The sequence below is a fragment of the Mandrillus leucophaeus genome, unplaced genomic scaffold, assembly GCF_000951045.1.
Source record: "Mandrillus leucophaeus isolate KB7577 unplaced genomic scaffold, Mleu.le_1.0 Scaffold228, whole genome shotgun sequence".
Classification (NCBI taxonomy): domain Eukaryota; kingdom Metazoa; phylum Chordata; class Mammalia; order Primates; family Cercopithecidae; genus Mandrillus; species Mandrillus leucophaeus.
The window spans coordinates 2,374,279-2,398,839 of NW_012102343.1; the positions used below are offsets into that span (position 1 = coordinate 2,374,279).

The window sequence follows — 24,561 nt, forward strand, 5'->3', positions numbered from 1 at the left end:
AAAGAAAAATCCAACTATATGCTGCTTACCAGAGGCAGACCTAAGTTTAAGGACACAGAATGTTTAAAAGTAAAAAATTGAAGAAAGAAACACCAGATAAGTACCAACCAGAAGAAAGCTGGTATGGTTGCATTAATGCGTGCTAAAACAGGCTTGAAGATATAAAACTTTCTTACAGATAAGGAGTAACTACATAATGACAAAAAGTTAAGTTCAGTTCAGTCAAAAGTTTAACAATTCTAAAAGTATCTGCAAATAATAAAATAGCCTCCAAATATGTAACACAAAAATGGAAACAACCACATGAAGAATGTATAAATCCACTGTCTTAGTGGGTGATTTCCACATACTTCTATTAATTATTAATACACTAAACAGATTTTTAAAATGCAGAAAGGATAAAGAGGATTTGAACAAGGAGATAAGTTTATTTATTTATAATATATAGGACTGTGCACCCAATAATTAGACAAAACACCTCAAGCATACATGATATATTTATAAAAATCTGTCATATCCTACATCATAAACAAGAGAACAAATTGCAGAGACTTGGTATCACACAGCCACATTCTTTGTCCACACTGCAATTAAGTTGAAAGCCAGTAACAAAAAGATATAGAAGAAACCCCCATGTATTTCAAAATTTAAGAGTCAAAGAAGAAATCCTAATGGAAGTAAATTATTAAGTATTAGAACTGAATGATAATGAAAAGTTGTATGTCCAAATAAGTAGAGAGCAATGCAAATTAGTATTTGAAGGGAAATTTACTGGCTTAAATAATTATAGTTGGTGTGCACCTGTAGTCCCAGCTCCCTGGGAGGCTGAGGCAGGAGGATTCCTAGAGCACAGGAGTTTGAGACCAGTCTGGGCAACATAGCGAGATCCCATCTCTAAGAATAAATACATAAGTAAATAAATAAATAAAAACTTATATTTGAAAAGAAGACAGGCTGGAAATTAATGTGCTAAATGTCTGGCTTTAGACATTATAAAAACAACTATCATAAATCTAAAGGATAAAGAAATAATAAAGAAGACATGGGTAAATAATATAAGGAATAGAAAAGCACACATAGAAAATATAAATACACCCAAAATGACAAAAATAATCTTGTTAACTTTATTCCAATAAAATTGAAAGCTTACATAAAATGGACCAAACTCATACAAACTATAACTTATGTAAAATTGACTCAAGAAGGTGAAGAAAGTCTGTGTAGTCCTATAAGCATTAAAATAAGTGATACAGTAGTTGAAAGTCTTAAAGAAAACATAAGGCCTAGATTTATGGGTAAGTTCTAATCTTTCAAGAGGTAGATAATTTTAATATATTTAAAAAAACTCTTCTGGAGTGCGGAAAAAGAGATACTTTTCCTCAAGTTATTCTGTATGGCTAGTTTTATCTTAATAATAGAACCAGTTAAGGAAAGTATTAAAAAGGAAAATTAGAGACTGGCTTTGTTTATGAACATAAATGCAAAAATTTGAATCAAAATAAAAGCCAATCAACTCTAGCAACATCTAAAAGAAATAGTACACCATGAGCAAGTTTATTCAAGGAATGTAAGAGGGGTTTAACGTTAGTAAACCTATAAATATCTTTCACCATATTAATATAATAGATTAAAGAAAAAACCATATTCTTCGTCATGGTACATGCAGAAAAAAATTTGATAAAATTCTGCACTCATTCATGATGATAACTCTCAGCTCATTAGGAAGAGGAGACTCCCTTAACCTGTAAAAGGGTATCTACCAAAAACCTACTAGAGCTGTCAGTCTAAATAAGGAAACGTTGAAAGCATTCTCTTTAACATTAAGAACAAGTAAGGATGCCCACTAATATTCCTTCTGTCCAGTGTTTTACTAGAGATCAGAACCAACATAGTAAGATAAGAAAAAGAAATTATAAGCATAAGGATCATCACTTCTTGGCCTTTTGGTTAAGGTCAAGTGTAAGCATAAGCATCAAAAAAGAGGAAACAAAATTGTATAATTGCAGATAATATATTGTCTACATAGAAAACAAAATAATTACAGATACATTTTAGAAATAGTTATTTTAGCATAAGATTAATATTAAAAAGTTAATTGCTTTCAAAATTACTTGCCAGAAGTGATAGAAAACAATTTTTTTGATTGTAACAAAATGTAAATAGCATATAATTTACCATTTGAACTATTTTAAGTTCAGTGGCATTCAGTACAGTCACATTATTTTACAGGCATCACCACCAATAAAAATGTTTTTAAAAATATCACTAATAATAGCCTAAAAGCTGTGTCACCTAGGAATACATTTAGAAAAGAAAGGAAGTTTTATAAGACTACATTGAAAGACATAGATATTAGAGATTAACAAAAATTTAAATAAATAAATAAAAATTTAAATAATTGAATTTAAATAAATATACCACGTACAGGCATAGGAAGACTCAATATCATCAAAGTTTCCATTTTCATCACATTAATCTCTGTATTCAATACATTTCCAACCAAAATCTCAATAAGTGTGTCATTGAATTTGGTAAGCCTATTCTAAAATGATAATAGAAAGGCAAAGAGCCAAGAATAGTGAGAACCTACTGAAAAAGAAAAACAAGGTGGAGGAGCACCTTATTAATATAAAGATCTGATACTTAAGACAGTGTGGTATTGGCAAATGTGTAGACAGATTGACCAGTGGAACAGAATAGAAAGTTAGAAACAATCACACAGGAAGATGGAACTTTGATGTATGACAGAGATGGCATTGTAGATCAGAGGAAACGGAGAGATTTCTCAATAAATGCTTCTGGGGTTGGTTGTTGGTTATCCCCACAGAGAAAGATGAAATTAGATCCCTGCCTCACACCATGTATAAAATCAATTTCAGATGTAAAACTTCCATAATGAAATAAAATAATAAAATAAAGGAAACCATCATTAAGAACTTACGGTATGGAGCAAAAGTAAAAACAAAAGCACAAGTCATATAAGTCAATAAGAAAAAGATAGCCCAATAGAAAAATGATACCAGAAAAGAGGTAACATGTTCAACATCATTATTAATCAGGTACATGAAGACTACAATGGGAATTATTAAGACACTTGACAATACTAAGTGTTGAAGAGGCTATAGATCAACAGGAATTTTCTTTCTTTTTTAAATTTGAGACAGGGTCTCACTCTGTTACCCATGCTGGAGTTTAGTGGTGCAATCATGGCTCACTGCCACCTTGACCTCCCAGGGCTTAAGCAATCCTCACACCAGTCTCCTGAGTAACTGGGACTCTAGGCCCATGTCCCACACCCAGCTAATTTTTTGTAGAGAAGAGATCTCACTTTGCTGCCTAGTCTGGTCTCAAACTTCTGTGCTGAAGTGATCCTCCTGCCTCAGCCTCCCAAAGTGCTGGGATTACAGGTGTGAGCCACCGTTCCCGGCCCAGGGATGTTTTTCTTTTGTTTGTCGGAGTGTAAAAAAGTACCACTTTGGGGCCGGGTGTGGTGGCTCACACTTGTAATCCCAGCACTTTGAGAGGCCAAGGCGGACCGATCACAAGGTTGGGAGATTGAGACCATCCTGGCTAACACTGTGAAATCCCGTCTCTACTAAAAATAAAAAATAAAAAAATTAGCTGGGCATGGTGGCGGGCACCTGTAGTCCCAGCTACTTGGGAGACTGAGGCGGGAGAATGTCGTGAACCCGGGAGGCAGAGCTTGCAGTGAGCCGAGATCACACCACTGCACTCCAGCTTGGGCGACAGAGCAAGACTCTGTCTCAAAAAAACAAAACAAAACAAAACAAAAAACCACTTTGGTATTACTACATAAACTTGAAAATTTACATACTTTGTGACCCAACAATTCCTCTCCTGGGCATATACAAGAGGAGCTCTTCTACATGTGTGCCAGCAGATGTATGCAAGAGTGTTTATGGCTGCATTGTTTATAATGGCAGTATGCTTGCAATAACCACAAGAGCCATTGATAGGGGAATAGAAAAATAAGTTGTGGTGTGTTTACAAAATGGAATGCCAGACAGGAAGGAAAATGAATGATTTTCAGCTATATTTAGCTAGGATAAATCTTGGAAGAGTAATGTTGAATAACAGAGCAAGTCCCAGGAAATATCTATAGTAGGATACCATTTTTGTAGATCTCAAAGACAAGCAAAGTTTTCTGGTATTTTGTTTGTATATGTATTTGCACACAAATATATTTGATAAAACTTTTTGTTTTTTAAAAAAAGAATGATTGATAAGGGGAGATTAGGAATGGGGAGGAACAAGCACATATAGTGCATATTGTTGATAATGTAATTCCTAAGTTGGGTATTAAGGTCACAGGTGTTCATTACAATATGCTTATAACTATATATACAGCTATTATAAATATTTTGTATGTACTAAATAACATAGTAAACATGAAAAAGTTACAGATTTAGAAAGTCAGTTGTATATGCAGAATGATCACTGTTATAGTAGCGTTAATTTTAAAAAGACAGAAAGGAAATAGGTTATGTTATTTCTACTTTTCTGAGTTTAAAAATTTTTTTCAAAGAGGTGACTTTTACAATCAGGGAAAATGTGAATTTTTATTTTATTTTATTTTTAGAGATGGGTTCTCTTTCTGTCACACAGGCTGGAGTGCAGTGGCATGATCATAGTTCACTGTAACCTTGAACTCCTGGGCTTAAGCGATCCTCCTGCCTCAGCCTCCCAAGTAACTAGGACTACAAGCATGAGCCACCGTGCTCAGCTGAATCTTGATTTTAAGTAATTTTTTTGCCAGAATTTCAATGCTTAAATAATAGAATGCTGTGATATTACAGTTGAAAGAAGAAAATTTAAATCTGAAAGGGAAATCAGCCGTTTGAAAATACAAGGTTATTGTTATTTTTCTCATTATACTCCATTTTGCTTTTATCCCCATTTCCCTTTTGAGCTTTCTATTATGGATGATTTGACAGTGGATGCCACAGACTGTTGACAAGTATAGTTACATAACAAGAAAAACAAATAAGAATTATGAGTTTCAAAGATATATTTCTTATTCAGTAAGATTAGCAAATTCTAGGATTGGTTATTCCCCATTACATGTAATGAAAATTATTCTTTGTGAAACTTTCATTATAAGCAAAAACACATTAATAAATAATGCATGTGGCAGTTTGGTAATAGGAAGAGTTTCTAGGTTATGGTAACCATTTATTTTTGTGATCATTTGAAGATGGCTTATTTCTCCTATATTATTAAAGATCCCTAGGGTTCAGTAAAGTATCTGTTGACCTGAGATTTCTGTCATTATCCTATTTTTTTTTCAGGGCTTTGTTTCCTAAATGAGTGAAAACTTTTCTCCGTTTTAGCAGGATCGTGCTATCTAAACAAGCATCATTCAGGAATAGCCAAAACACAAAAAGAGGGAGAAGATGCTTCTTTGTATAGCAAACGATACAACCAAAGTATGGTTACAGCTGAACTTCAGCGGCTAGCTGAGAAGCAGGCAGCGAGACAGTATTCTCCATCCAGCCACATCAACCTCCTCACCCAGCAGGTACGGATGGTCTGGGGTGCCCAAGAGCTCTTTGGACCTGAGGATAGAATTAGTGACAGGGTACTTTGTCTTTCCCTGTCTTTACTATTCCCATATACTGATGCCTCTTGAATGAGTAATATTAATAGTTAGTTTCAAGCTAAAGGATCAAGTGTTTCCTCTTCAAATTTAAAGAAAATAACTTTCTGTTACAGGCATTGTGAAGTAAGTCAGTCTGCTACTGGATATGATGTACCTGTTTCATGGATAAACAGACTTGAATGTTCATCTGTAAATATAATTTTAAAGGATCTTTAAAAATAAGTTCTTTTCTTTGGTAAAATTTTCCACTGAGTTCTAGTCTTATAAATCTTTTTACCAGAATTTTATAACATTACCCTTAAAAAATTTTTTTTTTCTGTACTGCCTTTATTTCATGATCTCAGGATGTTTTATGGGTAACTGATTAATTTCATATTTTATTATACCCTTATCCAATATAATATCATTCTCCCCATTTTACAGATGGGAGGACCTGAGGCTGAAAGAAGTTATGTGATCAAGGTCATTCAACAAGCTGGGTGGATAGAAATAAATAACAGGATATTGTCCTTATGCTATATAGATATTAACAATCTTGCAACACAGTGAAGGTAGATGGCACTTTCAAGAGCTTTGTGAGTTCTCTTTGTCCTTCTTGCTGGTTATCCCTGTGGTGTTTAATTGAAGGAAAAGCCATATCTCTTATTCTTTAATACTAAATGGCATCAAAGTCCTCTAAAGGAATTATCATAATTTAACTCCACAGTTATATTTTGTTATGTTGCTGATGTGCCAAATTCCTTAATTGGTAGTAACTCTGTAGTGATAATCAAGTATCGAAAAAAGTGAAGCTGAAAATTACTTTAAGTACATGCTAAAAGTAGGCAACACACTGCTCCCTGGTGGTACCCTACTTCTCTGTATAAAATTTAGGACCAAAACTAAAGCTAAGCGTCTCATGGACTTAGTTTTACTTCAGCCTCATCCCAGCATGTGAAGCAGTAATTATTGTCTTTCTCAAATCCTTAGTTGTTTGAAGGGAGTAAAGAAGTCCTAATGTGAAATAGGAAGCAAAGAACGCTACAAGAACAATGTTGATTCTTGGAGGGAGTTGGATAGTTAGATTTTAGTGACAGAATGATGGGAAGAGGGAATGGGATACCAAGATACGATGGGAAGGAATTTTCCAATTAAGTGGCTATGAGACGGGAAAGGCCAGCGCTCTGCTACACTTTTATCATTGGGTCACTAACTAGATTATATGTTTCCAGTTTATAAATGGACAGCTAGGAGCACCAAGACATTCAGATTTTGTGATTGTAGTAAAAAAAATAATAATAATAATGCTTACCTATTTCTAGCTCCTGTCGTTTGCTAGACTGCAAAGCCTACAAAGTGAAAAGATCCTAATCTTGTGGGAATCCAAGGTGACTGTATCCTGACTGGGAAGTCATCCCCCTTCAGTTCTTTTTTTTTGTCTATAAAGAACTTCAGTGCCAGTGAGTTAAAAGTCCAATAGACTGTGGTTTGTAGGGATATGAACTTGCCATTAGATGTCAGTGTTAACTTTTAGAGTCTTGGTAGTAGGGTGGTCAGTGCTTGGTACAGTACCGAGGGAGGTGCTGTAGGATGTAATAAGCAGGATGGAGTAGTGGAGAAAGAGCTGGATTAGCCATCCACAGACTTGCCACTGACTCCTGTGTGATCTTGAGCAGTTCACTCCTTTGTTATTCTGACACTGACTCCTGTATGATCTTTGACAGTTCATGCCACTGTTCTGCCACTGATTAGCTGTGTGATCTTGGATAGTTCACTCAACTCTTCTCCTGACACTGACTGGCTGTGTAATCTTGGACAGTTCACTCCACTGTTCTCCTGCCACTGACAAGCTGTATGATCTTGGGCAATTCACTCCACTGTTCTCCTGCCACTGACTAGCTGTGTGATCTTGAGCAGTTCACTCAACTTCTCTTAACCTCAGGGTCTTCATTGATTTATGAGGAAAATACAACAGGGTCATGAGGATATTATGCAAAACCTGTAAATGCAATATATGTGGAAAATATTGTTATTTCAGCCATAAAAGGCTTTCAGTAGTAAATGGCTTCTAATTTGGTTAGAAACAAGTTTTTAGATGAAGTGTACTTTTTAGTAGTTTTTCAAAAATTATTGTGGGTACATAGTAGATGTATATATTTATGGGGTGCATACGATTTTTTTGATTTCAGTAGGTTTTTTTGGGGAATCAGTGGTGTTTGGTTACATGGATAAACTCTTTAGTGGTGATTTCCAAGATTTTGGTGCACCTATCACCCAAGTAGTGTACACTGTAACCAATGTGCAGTCTTTTATTCCTCGCCCTCCTCCCACCCTTCCCCTCAGTTCCCAAAGTCCATTATATAATTCTTGTGCCTTTGTGTCCTCATAGCTTAGCTCCTACTTATAAGTGAGAACATATGATGTGTGGTTTTCCATTCCTGAGTTACCTCACTTAGAATAATGGGCTCCAGCTCCCTCCAGGTTGCTGCGAATACCATTATTTTGTTCCTTTTTATGAATGAGTAGTATTCCATGGTGTATATATATACACACCACATTTTCTTTATCTACTCATTGATTGATAGACATTAGGCTGGTTCCATATTTTTGCAGTTGCAAATTGTGTTGCTGTAAATATTCATGTGCAAGTATCTTTTTCATATAATGACTTCTTTTCCTCTGGGTGGATACCAGTAGTGGGATTACTGGATCAAATGGTAGATCTACTTTTAGTTCTTTAAGGAATCTCCATACTGTTTTCCATAATGATTGTACTAGTTTACATTCCCACCAACAGTGTAAAAGGGTTCCCTTTTCACCACTTCCATGGCAGCATCTATTATTTTTTGATTTTTTATGGCCATTCTTGCAGGAGTAAGGTAGTATTGCATTGTGATTTTGATTTGCATTTCCCTGATAATTAGTGATGTTGAACATTTTTTCATATGTTTGTTGGATATTTGTGTATCTTTTTTTGAGAACTGTCTATTCATGTCCTTAGCCTTTTTGATGGGATTGTTTTTTTCTTGCTGATTTTTTTTTTTTTTTAGTTCCTTGTAGATTCTGGCTATTAGTCCTTTGTCGGATGCACAGTTTGTGAAGATTTTCTCCCACTGTGTGGGTTGTCTGTTTACTCTGCTGATTATTTCTTTTGCCTGCAGAAACTTTTTAGTTTAATTAAATTCTATCTGTTTATCTTTGTTTTTGTTGCATTTGCTTTTCGGTTCTTGGCCATGAGGTCTTTGCCTGAGCCAATGTCTAGAAGGATTTTTCTGATGTTATCTTCTAGAACTTTTATGGTTTCAGGTCTTAGATTTAAGTCTTTCATCTATCTTGAGTTGATTTTTGTATAAGGTGAGAGATGAGGATCCAGTTTCATTCTTCTACATGTGGCTTGCCAGTTATCCCAGCACCATTTGTTGAATGGGGTGTCCTTTCCTCAGGTTATGTTTTTGTTTGCTTTGTCAAAGATCAGTTGGCTGTTAAGTATTTGACTTTATTTCTGGGTTCTCTATTCTGTTCTATTGGTCTGTGTGCCTGTTTTTATGCAAGTACCATGCTGTTTTGGTAACTATATCCTTGTGGTATAGTTTGAATTTGGGTAATGTGATGCCTCTAGATTTGTTCTTTTTGCTTAGTCGTGTTTTGGCTATCCAGGCTCTTTTTTGGTTCCATATGAATTTCTGGATTGTTTTTTCTAGTTCTGTGAAGAATGATGATGTATTAAATTGTTGAATTTGTAGATTGCTTTTGGCAGTGTGATCATTTTCACAATATTGATTCTACCCATCCATGAGCATGGGATGTGTTTCCATTTGTTTGTGTTATCTATGATTTCTTTCAGCAGTGTTTTGTAGTTTTCCTTGTAGAGGTCTTTCATGTCCTTGGTTAGGTATATTCCTAAGTATTTTATTTTATTTTTTGTAGCTGTTGTAAAAGGTGTTAAATTCTTTATTTGATTCTCAGCTTGGTGGCTGTTGGTGTATAGCAGTGCTACTGATTTGTGTACATTGATTTTGTATCCTGAAACTTTACTGAATTTATTAGATCTAGGAGCTTTTTGGATGAGCCTTTATGGTTTTCTAGGTATATGATCATATTGGCAAACAGCAACAGTTTGACTTCTTCTTTAATGATTTGAACGCCCTTTATTTCTCTTGTCTGATTGCTTTGGCTAGGACTTCTAGAACTATGTTGAATAGAAGTGGTGAAATGGGCATTCTTGTCTTGTTCCAGTTTTCAAGGGGAATATATTCAACTTTTCCACATTCGGTATAATGTTGGCTGTGGGTTTGTCATAGATGGCTTTTATTACCCTAAGGTATGTCCATTTTATGCCGATTTTGCTGAGGGTTTTAATCATGAAGGGGTGCTGGATTTTGTTGGATGCTTTTTCTGTGTCTATTGACATGACCGTGTGATTTTTGTCTTTGATTCTGTTTATGTGGTATATCACATTTATTGACTTGCGTATGTTAAACCATGCCTGCATCCCTGGTATGAAACCCACTTGATTATGGGGGATTATCTTTTTGATATTCTGTTGGATTAGGTTAGTGGCAGAAACCACAATTACTTGTGCACCAACCTAGAATTTTGTTTGGAATTTTTGCATCTGTATTCATCAAACAGATTGGTCTGTAGTTTTCTTTTTTTGTTAATGTCCTTTCCTGATTTTGGTATTAGAGTGTTACTGGCTTTATAGAATTATTTAGGGAGGATTCTAACTTTTTCTCTGACTTTTGGAATAGTTTCAATAAGATTCGTCTCAATTCTTCTTGAATGCCTGATGGAATTCAGCTGTGAATCCATCTGGTCCTGGGCTTTTTTTAATTGGCAATTTTTAAATTACCATTTCAATCTTGCTGCTTGTTATTATCTGTTCAGAGTTTCTATTTCTTCCTGGTTTAGTCTAGAAGGGTTGTATATTTCCAGGAATTTATCCATCTCCTCTAGGTTTTCTAGTCTGTGCACATAAAGGTGTTTATAGTAGCCTTGAGTGATCTTTTGTATGTCTGTGGTATTGGTTGTACTATCTCTTGTTTCATTTCTAATTGAGTTTATTTGGATCTTCTGTCTTCTTTTCTTGGTTAATCTTGCTAGTGGTCTATCAATTTTTTTTTTTCAAAGAACCAGATTTTTGTTTCGTTTATCTTTTGTATCGGGTTTTTTTGTTTCAATTTTATTTAGTTATGCTTTGATCTTTGTTATTTGTTTTCTTCTGCTGGGTTTTGGTTTGGTTTGTTCTTGTTACTCTAGTTCTCTGAGATGTGACCTTAGATTGTCTGTCTGAGCTGTTTCAGGCTTTTTGATGTAGGCATTTAATGCTATGAACTTTCCTTTTAGCACCACTTTTGCTGTGTCCCAGAGATTTTGATAGGTTGTGTCACTGTTATGATTCAGCTCAAGGAATTTTTACATTTCCATATTGATTTCATTGTTGACCCAATGACCATTCAGGAGCAGATTATTTAATTTCCATGTACTTGCATGGTGTTGAGGCTTCCTTTTGGAGTTGATTTCCAATTTTATTCCACTGTGGTCTGAAAGAGTACTTGATGTAATTTTGATTGTCTTAAATTTGTTGAGACTCATTTTGTGGCCTATCTTATGGTCTGTCTTGGGGAATATTTCATGTGCTGATGAATAGAATGTGTATTCTGCAGTTGCTGGGTAGAATGTTCTGTAAATATCTGTTAACTCCGTTTGTTCTAGGGTATGGTTTATGTCCATTGTCTCTTTGTTGACTTTCTGTGTTGATGACCTGCCTAGTGCTATCTGTGGAGTATTGAAGTTTCCCACTATTACTGTGTTGTTGTCTATCTCGTTTCTTAGGTCTAGCAGTGTAGGATCCAGCCCCACAGGGTCGGTGGGTTTTTCTCCCCGTGTGCGGAGACAAGAGATTGTAGGAATAAAGATGCAAGACAAAGAGATAAAAGAAAAAACAACTGGGCCCGAGGGACCACTACCACCAAGACGCAGAGACCAGTAGTGGCCCCGAATGCCAGGCTGCACTGATACTTATTGGATACAAGACAAAGGGGCAGGGTAGGGAATGTGAGTCACCTCCAATGATTGGCAAGGTCACATGAGTCGTGTGTCCACTGGACAGGGGACCCTTCCCTGTTTGTCAGCCGAGGTGGAGAGACAGAGAGAGAGAGAGGACACAGCCTATGCCATTATTTCTGCATATCAGAGACTTCTAGCACTTTCACTAATTTGCTACTGTTATCCAAAAGGCAGAGCCAGGTGTACAGGATGGAACATGAAGGCGGACTAGGAGCGTGACCGCTGAAGCACAGCATCACAGGGAGATGGTTAGGCCTCTGGATAACTGCTGGCGGGCCTGACTGATGTCAGGCTCTCCACAAGAGGTGGAGGAGTAGAGTCTTCTCTAAACTCCCCTGGGGAAAGGGAGACTCCTGTTCCCGGTCTGCTAAGTAGCGGGTGCTTTTCCTTGGCACTGATGCTACCGCTAGACCTCGGTCTGCTTGGTAACAGGCGTCTTCCCAGACACTGGCGTTACCTCTAGACCAAGGAGCCCTCTGGTGGCCGCTTGTCTTCTGGTCACTTCTCACTATGTCCCCTCAGCCCCTATCTCTGTATGGCCTGGTTTTTCCTAGGTTATAACTGTAGAGCAAGGATTATTATAATATTGGAATAAAGAGTAATTGCTACAGACTAATGATTAGTGATATTCATATATAATATCTATTATCTATATCTAGTATAACCTATTCTTATTTTATATATTTTATTATGCTGGAACAGCTCGTGCCCTCAATCTCTTGCCTCGGCACCTGGGTGGCTTGCCGCTCATATAGTAGTAATTGTTTTATGAATTTGGGAGCTCCAGTGTTATGTGCATATAAATTTAGGATTGTGATATTTTCCTGTTGGACTAGTCCTTTTATCGTTATATAATGTCCCTCTTTGTCTTTTTATTGCTTTGGATCTTTAAAGTTTGTTTTGTCTGATATAAGAATATAAGAATAGCTACTTCTGCTCACTTTTGGTGTCCGTTTGCATGGAATATCTTTTTTCACGCCCTTAAGTTTATGTGAGTTTATGTGTTAGGTGAGTTTCTTGAACTTATATGTTAGTTGAGTTTCTTAAAGACAGCAAATTTTGTATCTTTTAAGGGGAACATTTAGGCCATTTACATTCAACATTATTATTGAGATGTGAGGCACTATTCTGTTCATCATGCTAGTTATTGCCTGAAGACCTGATGATTTTTGCATTGTGTTATTGTTTTATAGGCCCTGTAGGATTTATGCTTTATGGAGGTTCTTCTTTGGTGTATTTTGAGGTTTTGTTTCAAGATTTAGAACTTTCTTTAGCAGTTTGTGTAGTGCTGCCTTGGTAGTGGCTAATTCTCTCAGCATTTGTTTGTCTGTCTGTAAAAGACTTTATGTTTCCTTCATTTATGAAGCTTAGTTTCACTGGATACAAGATTCTTGGCTGATAATTGTTTTGTTTAAGGAGGCTAAACATAGGACCCCACTACCTTCTAGCTTTTAGGGTTTCTGCTGAGAAATCTGGTGTTAATCTAACAGGTTTTCCTTTATAGGTTACCTGATGCTTTTGCCTTATAGCTCTTAAGAGTCTTTCCTTTGTCTTGACTTTAGATAACCTGATGACTATGTGTCTAAGTGATGATCTTTTTGTGACGAATTGCCCAGGTGTTCTTTGAGCTTCTCCTATTTGGATGTCTAGATATTTGGCAAGGCCAGGGAAGTTCTCCTCAATTATTCCCCCAAATAAATTTTCCAAACTTGGATTTCTCTTCTTCCTTGGGAACACCAGTTATTCTTAGGTTTGGTCGTTTAACATAATCCCAAACTTCTTAGAGGCTTTGTTCATTTTGGGGGATTCCTTTTTCTTTGTCTTTGTTGGATTGGGTTAATCAAAAGCCTTGTCTTCGAGCTCTGAAGTTCTTTATTCTACTTTTTTGATTCTATTATTGAAACTTTCCAGTGTATTTTGCATCTTTTTAAGTGTGTCTTTTATTTCCAGAAGTTATGATTGTTTTTTATCGATGGTCTCTATTTCCCTGGAGATTTTTTTGTCCATATCTTGTATTATTATTGTTATTATTATTTAGTTTCTTTAAATTGGTTTCCACCTTTCCGTGATGCCTCCTTAAGTAGCTAAATAATCGACCTTTTGAGTTCTTTTTCTGGCAATTTTGAATTTCTTCTTTGGATCCATTGCTAGTGAGCTAGTATGATCTTTTGGGAGTGTTAAAGAACTTTGTCTTGTCATATTACCAGAATTGTTTTTCCAGTTCCTTCTCATCTGCGTAGTCTGTATCAGAGGATCTGGGTTCAAGGGCTGCTGTTCAGATTCTTTTGTCCCACTGTTTGGTTCCTTGATATGGTATTCTCCTTCTTCCCCTAGGGATGGGGCTTCCTGAGAGCCAAACTGCAGTGATTATTATTGCCCTTCTGGGTCTAGCCCCCCAACAGAGCTGCTGGGCTCTGGGCTGGTACTGGCAAGTTTCTGTGAAGAGTCCTGTGATGTGATCCATCTTCAGGTCTCTCAGCCATGGCTACCAGCACCTAATCTGGTGGAGGTAGCAGGGGAGTGAACACTGTGGACTCTGTGAGGATCCTTTGTTGTAGTTTTGCTTCGTGAGCTGGTTTTCTTGAATGCTGGTTGTGGTAGTGGTTTTTTGGCCTCCAGCCAGGAGGTGGCGCTTTCAAGAGAGCATCAGCTGATAGAAGCTTGCCCTAAGGTCGCCTGGATAAGTATTCAAGTTTCTCAGGCGCTGGGCAGGGCCATAGAGCTCCCAAGATATTGTGTCTTTTGTCTTTAGCTACCAGGATGGGTAGAGAAAGACCATCAGGTTGGGGCAGAGTTAGGCGTGCCTGAGCTCAGACTCTCCTTGGACAGGGCTTGATGTGGCTGCTGTGGGGGATGGGGGTATGGTTCTCAGGCCCATGGAGTTACTTTCTCAGGGGGATTATGGCTGCCCCTGCTGCGTCATACAGGTCACCAGGGAAGTAGGGGAAAGCCAGCAGTGGCAGACCTCACCCATTTCCCATGCAGCCAACAAGGCCAATCTCCTGGGGTGCATAAGATATTTTGATATAGGCATATAGTGTGTGTTGATCATATCAGGATAAAGGTATCCATCACCTCAAGCATTTATCCTTTCTTTGTATTACAGACAATCCAGTTATACTCTTAGTTACTTTAAAATGTACGATAAATTATTGTTGACTGTAGTCACCCTGTTGTGCTATCAAATACTAGATCTTATTCATGCTAACTATATTTTTGTACCCATTAACCATCCCCACTTCCCCCCACCCTCCGTACTTTGTTGTTGCAAAGCTCAATTATAGGTTGTTCAACCCTTTCCCTTCAGAGGAAGTGATTCCTTAATTTGGAATTTGGAAAATTCTGTCATTGATTATTCTTTTTCTGGTAAATAACTAATAGCATGTTATAATGGTTCAGTATAGATTCTGGTATATTTGTTTACCAACAGTTTCCCTTTTTCTCTAGTTATGTTGAAAAAGAAATTTACTTTAGTTTCTTACTCACTGAGTCAAGTGATACAATGTCTGTAGCTTTCTAGAAAGAGGTGGATTTCCAGTCAGAAAGTGGTGAGAGTTCTGCTTTTCTCTCTGGAGTTAGGGTGTGAAAACTTAAACTTAGCTGTTATCAGAAACAAGTTTGTGTCCAGTAATCACTTTAAATGTTTTTTATTTTCTCTTACCTGTTTTCAGATTCTCGATTCCTGTTTTCTATTTGTGCTTTCTTTTCTTTGTTTTCCCTTTTCTAACAGGTTTAATTAGTATTTTTTCCCCTTTTAAAAATAAGATTTATTCTGGATATGTTTATTCATTCTATTTTATTGTTTTCTAATTCAGTGTTTTCTTGCCTTATCTTTACTAATTCCTTCTTTCTGCTTTCCTTAGCTTTGTTCTACTATTTTGGTATTTCTCCCCACCTTGAGTTAGATGCTTAATTTATTTTCATTCATTCTTGGTATTTTTTTTCACTATATAAAAGCTATGAATTTTTCTCCAAGCATTGATTTCATTATATTGCATAAATTCTGATATATCTTTAATTGGCTTTCTGGGCAAGGAGTTAAGAGATATTCTACTAACTAAGCAAAGTTGAATTTAAATTACTTGTGCTATTTTGGAAGATGAGTATAGACAATTGAAGTTGTTGGGTATTTCTGAAAAATCATTATATTTGGCCTATAATTTCAACTGCTTAGCCTATTAAAACTTTTAGTGGCATTTCCTGTAAAACTTTATTTCATTGTGTTTGTGTGTGCATGTGTATATGTATGTATTTAAAAAACATTTTGCTAGGCTCTTACGAGTCTTCTAGGTTTTGGTACTAAGCCATGGGAATGATATAACACATAGTCCTCAGCATGAAATAACTCATTCTCTTGTAATGGTAGCAGCTACATAAACAGATGATAATAATAACATGGAATATGCATGACAGAGATAGTCTGAGGGAATAACAACCACTGAAAGAGGCCCCAAACCCAGCTTGTGGGTGGGAGTAGGGAGAAAGCTGAACTAGCCTTCTTGGAAGAGATTATATCTAAACTGAATCTTAAAGGTAGGCAGGTAGATGGCAGAAGGGGAGAAACAGTTTACGGAATAAAAACTTGCTTGTGCATATGTAGGGAAACGAGAGACAGGCTAAGGATGTCACAGGATGGAGAGTCAGCAGAGACTAGCTAGGAATGAAGTTGGGCGAGAAGGCAAGGGCTGGTTCATGGAGAGCTTTCATGCCCTGTGAAGGAACTTGTCCTTTGTTTCATAGATGATGGAGATCCTCTGAGACATAATTGCTTTGCCTTTTAGCTGGACCACTCAGGTAGCTTGAAGAGGATGGATTTGGAGGATGAGGCAGTGTCACTCCTTTTTCCTCCATGCTCGCTGGTGAAGATAATGAGGAACATTGAACTAGCCAAAGGTAAAGAAGCAAAGTATTGTAACAAGCCAAAAATTTGATGATAAAATGTAGAGGGACTCAGAATTTACATTAGAGGTTAGATTCTTAAGAAATCTGTATGGCAAAAACAGAAGCTCATATCCTGTATAGTTACTAGTACTCTACTGTGATTTAACTTTGTTTATAGCCTAAAACACATAAAAATATCAAACTCTCCCTGCCACGTGAGCAGCGGCCACTTCTGAAAATCTGTGCAAGCACGGGTATACTTGAAATAAAAAGAGATGAATGTTCTCAGCTACAACCATTCAACAAATAACTTACAAATCTGAGCAGAGAGCAGGTCAAATTTAATTCTTTCCCTTGGCCCAAGAGAAGCTGGTTATCTTTTGGAGATGAGATCTTTTGGAAATCTATGTGTATGTCCCTGAAGGCAGGGTTTTCTAGAAACATCTTGCACCTGGACTGGGGGCAGGAGAAGTGCTGTGGTGGCCAACAGGGTGCTGAGCTTCCCTGTGAAGTCTCACTATCTCTGCCTGACTCCATGCTGGAAGGGAGTGTAGTGCTCTGAAGAGATGTAGCCCTTTGTGGTTATTGCCATTAGTGAACAGAAGAATGTGGTGAATTAGCCCAGCTTTGTGGTGAGAAGTGGGAGGCAGGGAATCAGAGGGAGCGCTGGCCCTCTCCATGCAGGCAAGTGTGAGATTGCAGGACCCAGCTATCATTAGGAGCAACTCCAGCTCTTCCAGCCTGGGAGTTTAATCAAAGGGATAACAGCAGACCACCCAGGCGGGGTCTCCAGTGTGAACGAATGTGCTGTGTCAGTCTCTGCTCCCTAGCCAGCCAGTGCCCGGGATGTGGCCAGGCCTCCTGGAAATGTGCTGACAGATACAGAGAGGGGAGGAGATACTTTTTGCTCTTCACATTTTTCATTTAGATGGAGAGTGGGAAAAAAAAAATCCGTTCCATTTCTTTCATTTTTCTTGCTCCTTACCCTGAGACTTCCTTGCCTGTTCCTAGAGAAAGAGAGATGCGGAGGTACATAATGCTTGGTTCACAGCAGTTAAACTCTTTCACTCTCTCTTTACAAAGGAAATCGTTATCATTTCTTCTGCTTCAGCAGCTACCACTGTAAGGGTGCACAGTGGACCTTGAGTGAATCTCAATTTCAGAAATTCGAAATGAAGAGAGACGTAGCTAAATCTTTGAAATGGTTACAAATGTTCTCTAGGATTGAGGCAGATGGCACCCAGTTTATCACAAGCTTCACCAATTGGCACTGGAAACTCTTTCTGCCTCCTTAGTTTATCTAGACACATTTGAACTTATGTACATTTGTGCTCAGATTTTGTGGTCGTTTGCTAACTCTAGTTCCTTTAGTTTCATATTCTTTCTTAGTAGAAAAAGTTGTTGTTCTTTGTACCATATACAATATTCTTTCCCATTTCTAGAAGCAGAAAAAGGTAAATAGAAAAAGGCATAAGCCTTTTGAGTCAGCAAGACCTTGGATAAGTTGTCTAACCTCCCTGTGCCTTGATTTCCTCATCTGTAAAATGGGGTAGTTTTGGTATCAAGACCAATTCTTCTCTTGGCTACTTGTGCTTCTCTGTTCCAGGACCCGGCTCTAGTTGATCTGATCTAATTTACTAGCTTTTCTAGGTCTCAAGTCTTGAAGCTCTCATTTTCTTTAGTTCCTGGCCTACTGCATGATCTCTTGTTTTAAAATAGCCTTTGTTTTACTCTGCCACCCCTTCAAACTCATCTTCCTTGTACTGCCAAACTTCTTTTAAAATAACACCCCCTTGTTGGCTCTAGTCTGCCTCCTGCCCCTCCACCCCCGCACACTTGCTCTTGCAGTCTGACTTCATCTCTTACATTTGTCCATCTCTGTCTCAAAGGCCACTCATGACCTCAGAATTGCCAACTTCAGTCACTGTTTTTACTGTTCTTCCTTTAGCATGTGGCTATTATTAACTGCTTCTTAGGTGAAAATTTCCCTTAGCTTTTCTAACCCTTCAGTAATTCCTCTGAGAGATCATTCCTTCCTCCTGCTCTCCCTGAAAATTAGATTCCATTTTCAACAGGTTTTTCAGAACCACTGGCATATAGACCTTAGGTGTATAAAGTTGATCATAGCAGAGTAGCTCTGGTTGAAGAAGGTGGAGTGGCCCCTGGGCATCTGCTTCTCCCTGGTCTTTTGGGATCCTCCAGCATATCTCTGAATTCTAGACTGCAATCCTCAGAACTTTTTTTTTCCATAGTTTCCCCTGGAGTAAAGTTCCTTTTCCTATGATTTCATCCTGGTACTTCTCTGTGGCTTTCTCCCAACTATATATCTTTAGTTTGAGCCTCCTTGCTGAGAGTCAGGTCCAAATTTCCACCTGTGAGACATTTCCACCTAACTATATTGCACAACATTCAAAATACTTGATGTATTTTGAGCATATTTTGAAAATACTCAGAAAAGTCTTAAACATATTTAAAACTTATTTGCCTCTTTTTGTTCTGCTCTATATTAGTGACATTGCAATTCTTGGAATTCTAGAATCCCAGGGAATTTAGGAATGGAGCCATTGGTTTATCAGTGCCTCTCTTCACTTCCTCATTCTATGTCCAGGCAGTTGTCAAGATTCTACAGTGTCTCTGATACCTATCCTATTTTTCACTTTTCCATTTACTGTCCTGCTTAAGACCTTTATTATCTCTCGGATGGACAGCTGCAATTACCTTTTCAGTGGTTTCTTGGCCAGTTTCTTCCTGTTCACCCTAGTCTTTGCTTTGCTCTGAAAGAATCTTTTTTTTTTTTTTTTTTTTTGAGATGGAGTCTCACTCTGTTGCCCAGGCTGGAGTGCTGTGGTGCACGATGTCAGCTCACTACAATCTCTGCCTCCCAGGTTCAAGTGATTCTTCTGCCTCAGCCTCCCAAGTAGCTGGGATTACAGATGCCTGCCACCATGCTGGGCTAATTTTTGTATTTTTAGTAGAGATGGGGTTTCACCATCTTGGCCAGAGTGGTTTCAAACTCCTGACCTCAAGTGATCCATCCACTTTGGCCTTTCAAAGTGCTGGGAATTCAGGTGTGAGCCACTGTGCCCGGCCATAATGGATTCTTTCATAAATCACAAGTCTCATCATGGTACTCTTCTGCTTAAGAATCTCAAGGGCCTTCCAGTTGTCTATAATGGGAAGCCCAGGCTATTAAATGTGATTCAAAGCCTTTATTTAGAATCTGGCTCCAGGCTACTTTTCCAGCCTGTCTCCCTCCTATCACACATGTTTTAGTGCAGCTCAACTAGAATTTCTGTTAGTCTCCGTGCCTTATGCTATCTCCTCATGGAAAATGTTCCCCAGTCGCCATGTCTAATCTGGGCATCTGTCCAGACTCAGTGTAGATGCCACTTCACTCATATGCACACTATTTCACTCATCACACTAGATATGTCAAGATAGCTGTCTCTTTTAACAGACAGTGAACTCCTTGAGGGCAGTGTCCTTTGTTGCCTCAACACCTGACTCATTGGTAGTACTCCAAAAATGTGCTGATTCGACCGGAACACAAGGTAATTCATTGAGAACTGGATTATGTCCATTTTTTCACCAGTTTTTCCCCAGCTTGCTAGATATTAGTAGTATGCACTCAATATGTATTTTTTGAATAAATATGTAAATGAAGAACCCTCTGCTGCCTTAGCCAGAAGTCATCTTTCTATTCTCTGTGCTCTTTAAGTCCTTCATTATTTTTTATAACAGATCTATTATAATTATTTTGCATCTTTTCTTTCCTGTTTTGCACTAAACTACATGATGCAGTTCTTTCTAACGCATCACCTAGCGCAAGGCCTTGCACTTGGCAGTCATCACATGCTTGCTAAATTGAAAAGAATTTCTTTTTTACATTTTGTAGGTTTTTATATTTTCTTTAAAAACAATTGATGGCTGTGTGCAGTGGCTCACTCCTATAATCCCAGCACTTTGGGAGACCAAGGTGGGTGGATCACTTGAGCTCGGGAGTTCTAGGCCAGCCTGGGGAGCATGGCAAAACCCCAACTCCACAAAAAAAAAAAAGGACAAAAAGTAGCCGGGTGCGATGGTGTGTGCCTGTAGTCCCAGCTACTCTGGAGGCTGAAGTGGGAGGATCGATTGAGCCCAAGAGGTCAAAGCTGCAGTGCACCATAACTGCACCACTGCACCCCAGCTTCGGCTACAAAGTAAGACCCTGCGTCAACATTTTTTCACTGATGCGACCATACCTGCCCTTCGTAATGAAGCAGTTGACATTAATCAGATGCTTACTTTGTACTAGGCACTGTGCCTAGGACTTTATATGCATTATCTCTTTAACCCTAATGAGGTGTAGGTACTTACTTTTTACCAATTAAGATGAAGAAATAGAAGCTGGTAGGATAAGTGACTCTGCTAATGTCACACAGATGGCAGGTTACTGTGCTAAGACTCAAACTCAGCTCTATCTGACTCTATATTCGTTACCTCAGTGTTTTCCTGCTTCTTTCGGTGTGAATAAGGACTCAAACCTCTCATTAGGTGAGAGTGACTGAACTTCAGCCTGTGAGCATGTTGTTCCATGATGTTGCTACAGAGTTGTAGCCAAGCCTATACTTGTTCCTGCTCAGAGAAACGAGGAGTTAAACTTTCTGTTTTCTTAATTTGAAATGCTTCTCCAGTTCTTGAAGCAGCTTGCAAAACATGTGGCTCTGTTGAGAATTATCAGTTATTTGTTGGGCAAACTCCTCATCAGATTATTTTATGGTATAGTCAACTGATTCTTCGAGCAGGCAAAACTCAGCCTTGTTAATCACTAGAGATGCAATAAGAATAGATCTACTTATGATGGCAGCAGCAACTCCCCTGTCAACACACAAAATCTACATGTATAAATTGGAAACACTACGAAGAGATTTGGCCATTTTGTCAGGTTTCCCAGGAATGTCTCTGGCAAATCTTGATCTGGAACTCTGTCTGGATTTTGGAACACTAAATGTCTATATGTATACATATATTATGGAAATGATGGCGCTCAACAGAAAGAGAAGATATGCCAAGAGAATTTAGTGCTGAGGTATTGGAACTGCAGAGATTTCCTGCTTTTCCTGACCCCCTTTAAACTATGATCAACATTTAACCCTTCTCTCCTGGTGATTGGAGTGTGAATTTCTTGAGGTTTATTTTATCAGCATCCAGGAGTTGAAGAAGGAATTGAATTGTTGCTAGTGATTTAATAAATGCTCGTGAAGTGCTTTTGGAGGACTGTTCAAAATGTAACTGTTTAAGAATAGTTCTTTTCATTTTTCTGATTGAATATATTCTCTAATATTTCTCCATTGGTGAAAATCTTGTAATTGGTGCAGATCTGGCACTTTTGGTTTTCCTCTTCTTTTACCTTGAGTGAAACAGATCTTGGTCCACTGATATTTCCTATTCCAGGATTACCTTTTACTCTAGCAAAGCAGATGAAAACAAGTCAGGAGCGACTAGCCACAGCATTTTCCTGTTCCAGATCATTCAGAGCCCCATGGCTGCAGGAATCAAAGCTATGGCATGTTCAGTTGATCCAGTCATATTCTTTTTTTCTTATTTTTTAAAATTTTTATATAGAGATGAGGTCTCACTATGTTGCCCAGGCTGGTCTCGAACTCATGGGCTCCAGTGATCCTCCTGCCTTGGCCTCCCAAAGTGCTGGATTATAGGTGTGTGCCACCATGCCCAGCTGATCCAGTCAGATTTTGATATATCTATATATATCAGGATATATATAAAGAATATTATATATATTTTATATATATTAAAGAATATATATATATATACTTTATATATGAACACCACAGAGAACATTATTTTCAAATGACAGTGAGGTAGTTTTGAGGATAATATGAATGCACATTTAGACAAATTTATCCTTTTATCAGTAGAAGTGATTTTAACCTTTTTGGATTCAGAAATCCTTTGGAGAATTGAATTAAAGCTTTGTTCCTCCTCCTGAAAAAAATGTACATTCAAACTTATAAATTTGCATTAATTTCTAAGGGTTCAAACACCCTCACCCTCAATCAGGCTCTGTCTTGATGCCCCATGAACTTATGGTCTCTAAGTTAAGATCTCCTGAAAATGTTTAGGTAGTATATAACCATTAATATCAACAATTTAGCCCAAACTCCAAATCCGTGAGTATCTTTGTTTTATACATTCTCTATGTATTTCCGTGATAGCCCCACATTAGGCTATAATCTCCATGAAGGCAAGGATTTGGGGGTTATTCATATATCACAGTGTTGCACATTTTGGGGGGTACATGTGATATTTAGATACATGTATACAATGTGTAATGATCAAGTCAGGGTAATTGGGATGTCCATTGCTTCAAAGATTTATTTTTTCTTTGTGTTGGGAACATTAACAAGTCTTCCCTTGTGACTATTTTGAGATATACAATAAATTGTTAACTGCAATTTTCCCACTGTACTTTCAAATACTAGAACTTATTCATTTTATCTAACTGTATTTTTGTATTCATGAATCAATATCTCTTTTCCCTCCCCTTCCTTTTTCCCTTCTCAGCTCTGATAACCATCATTCTACTCTCGATCTCTATGAAATCCACTCTTAGTTCCCACATATGAGTGAGAACATGCAATTTTTGTGTTTCTGTTCCTCACTTATTACATTTAACATAATGACCTCCAGTTCCATCCATGTTGTGCAAATGACAGAATTTCATTCTTTTTATGGCCGAGCTATATTCCTCTATGTATATATTTGTCACTTTTTAAAAATCCATTCATCTGTTGATGGACGCTTAGGTTGATACCCGGCAGTGGGATTGCTAGATCATATGGTTGTTGTATTTTTAGCTCTTTGAGGAATCAATCTCTATACTGTTTTCCATAATGACTGTGCTACTTGACTGTTTTTTGTCATTGTTTTATCCTCAATGCTCAAAAGAATGCCAAGCCCAGAGTAGGTGCCTGATAAATATTAGTTTGAATTAGTAAAATAATCTTAGGAAGCACCATTCCTAGACCTCCTCAGACAAGAATTATCTAAAATTTTTCTGGACCTGCTATAATGAGGAAATTGAACTATGGCAAGACTATAAACTGCATGGGGAATGCTATGCTGCCAGTTACTCCCATGTTAAACTCTTATTAACTAAATCATCTTCTCTCTCTCTCTCTATCTCTCTTTGTTTTTCTTTTTGAGACAGGATCTTGCTCTGTCACCCAGGCTAGAGTGCCACCCAGGCTGGATTACAGTGGTGTGATTATGGCTCACTGCAGCCTTGAATTCCCAGGCACAAGTGATCCTCCTGCCTCAGCCTCCCAAGTAGCTAGGACTACAGGCATGCACCACCATGCCTAATGTTTTAAATTATATTTTGTAGAGATGGGGTCTGTTATGTTGCCCAGATTGGTCTTGAATTTTTGGCCTCAAGTGATCCTCCCACCTCAGCCCCTCAAAGCACTGGGATTACACACATGAGCCGCTGCGCCTGACCCTAAATCTTCAGTGCTTAATTTTCTTCTCCATTTCGATAAATAAGATGCATGAAATTTGCAGACATCCTTAGTGAACCTAAGATTAGTTTGATTCCATTGCAAATGGTTTCTTAGGCCTTTGCAGTTTCAGTGCCATGAGGAAATAAATATACACATTGTGTGCACAAGGCACAACATCTGTATGTCAAAGCTGTTATTTTATCCATTTAAGATCAAGCAAAAATCATCTCTAAAATTATTCAGGGCACAGCAAGAGTAACACATCTTTCACTGTAGTCACTGATCATTTTATTTCCCTGAATTCTAAAGCACTCCCTCCCTTCCTTGTGGCCCAGGCAAAAAGAGGTAATTTGGAACTCCTAATTTCCTTGATAGCCTTGCAGAGACATTAACCACTTTTCTACTCAACTGGTGAAACTAGCTGCTAACTGGAGGCGGTGGGGGTGGGGGAGGTGAGAGGGAGTGGGGAGAGAGAGAGAGAAAGAGTGAGAGAGAGAGAGAGAGAGAGAG

General features: G+C 37.9%; 1 protein-coding gene across 3 annotated transcripts in view; it reads left to right on the top strand.

Annotated features, from left to right (window-relative positions):
* Positions 1-24,561, top strand: part of TTLL5 (tubulin tyrosine ligase-like family member 5) — a 335,321-nt gene that overhangs the window by 122,885 nt on the left and 187,875 nt on the right. For 2 of the 3 annotated variants that reach the window (XM_011981565.1, XM_011981566.1), the window contains one exon: positions 5,355-5,539. In XM_011981565.1, coding sequence (XP_011836955.1) covers positions 5,355-5,539 — 185 coding nt within the window. Of the gene's footprint in view, positions 1-5,351; positions 5,540-24,561 lie in introns of all 3 variants that reach the window. The other variant, XM_011981567.1, reaches the window with a different exon arrangement.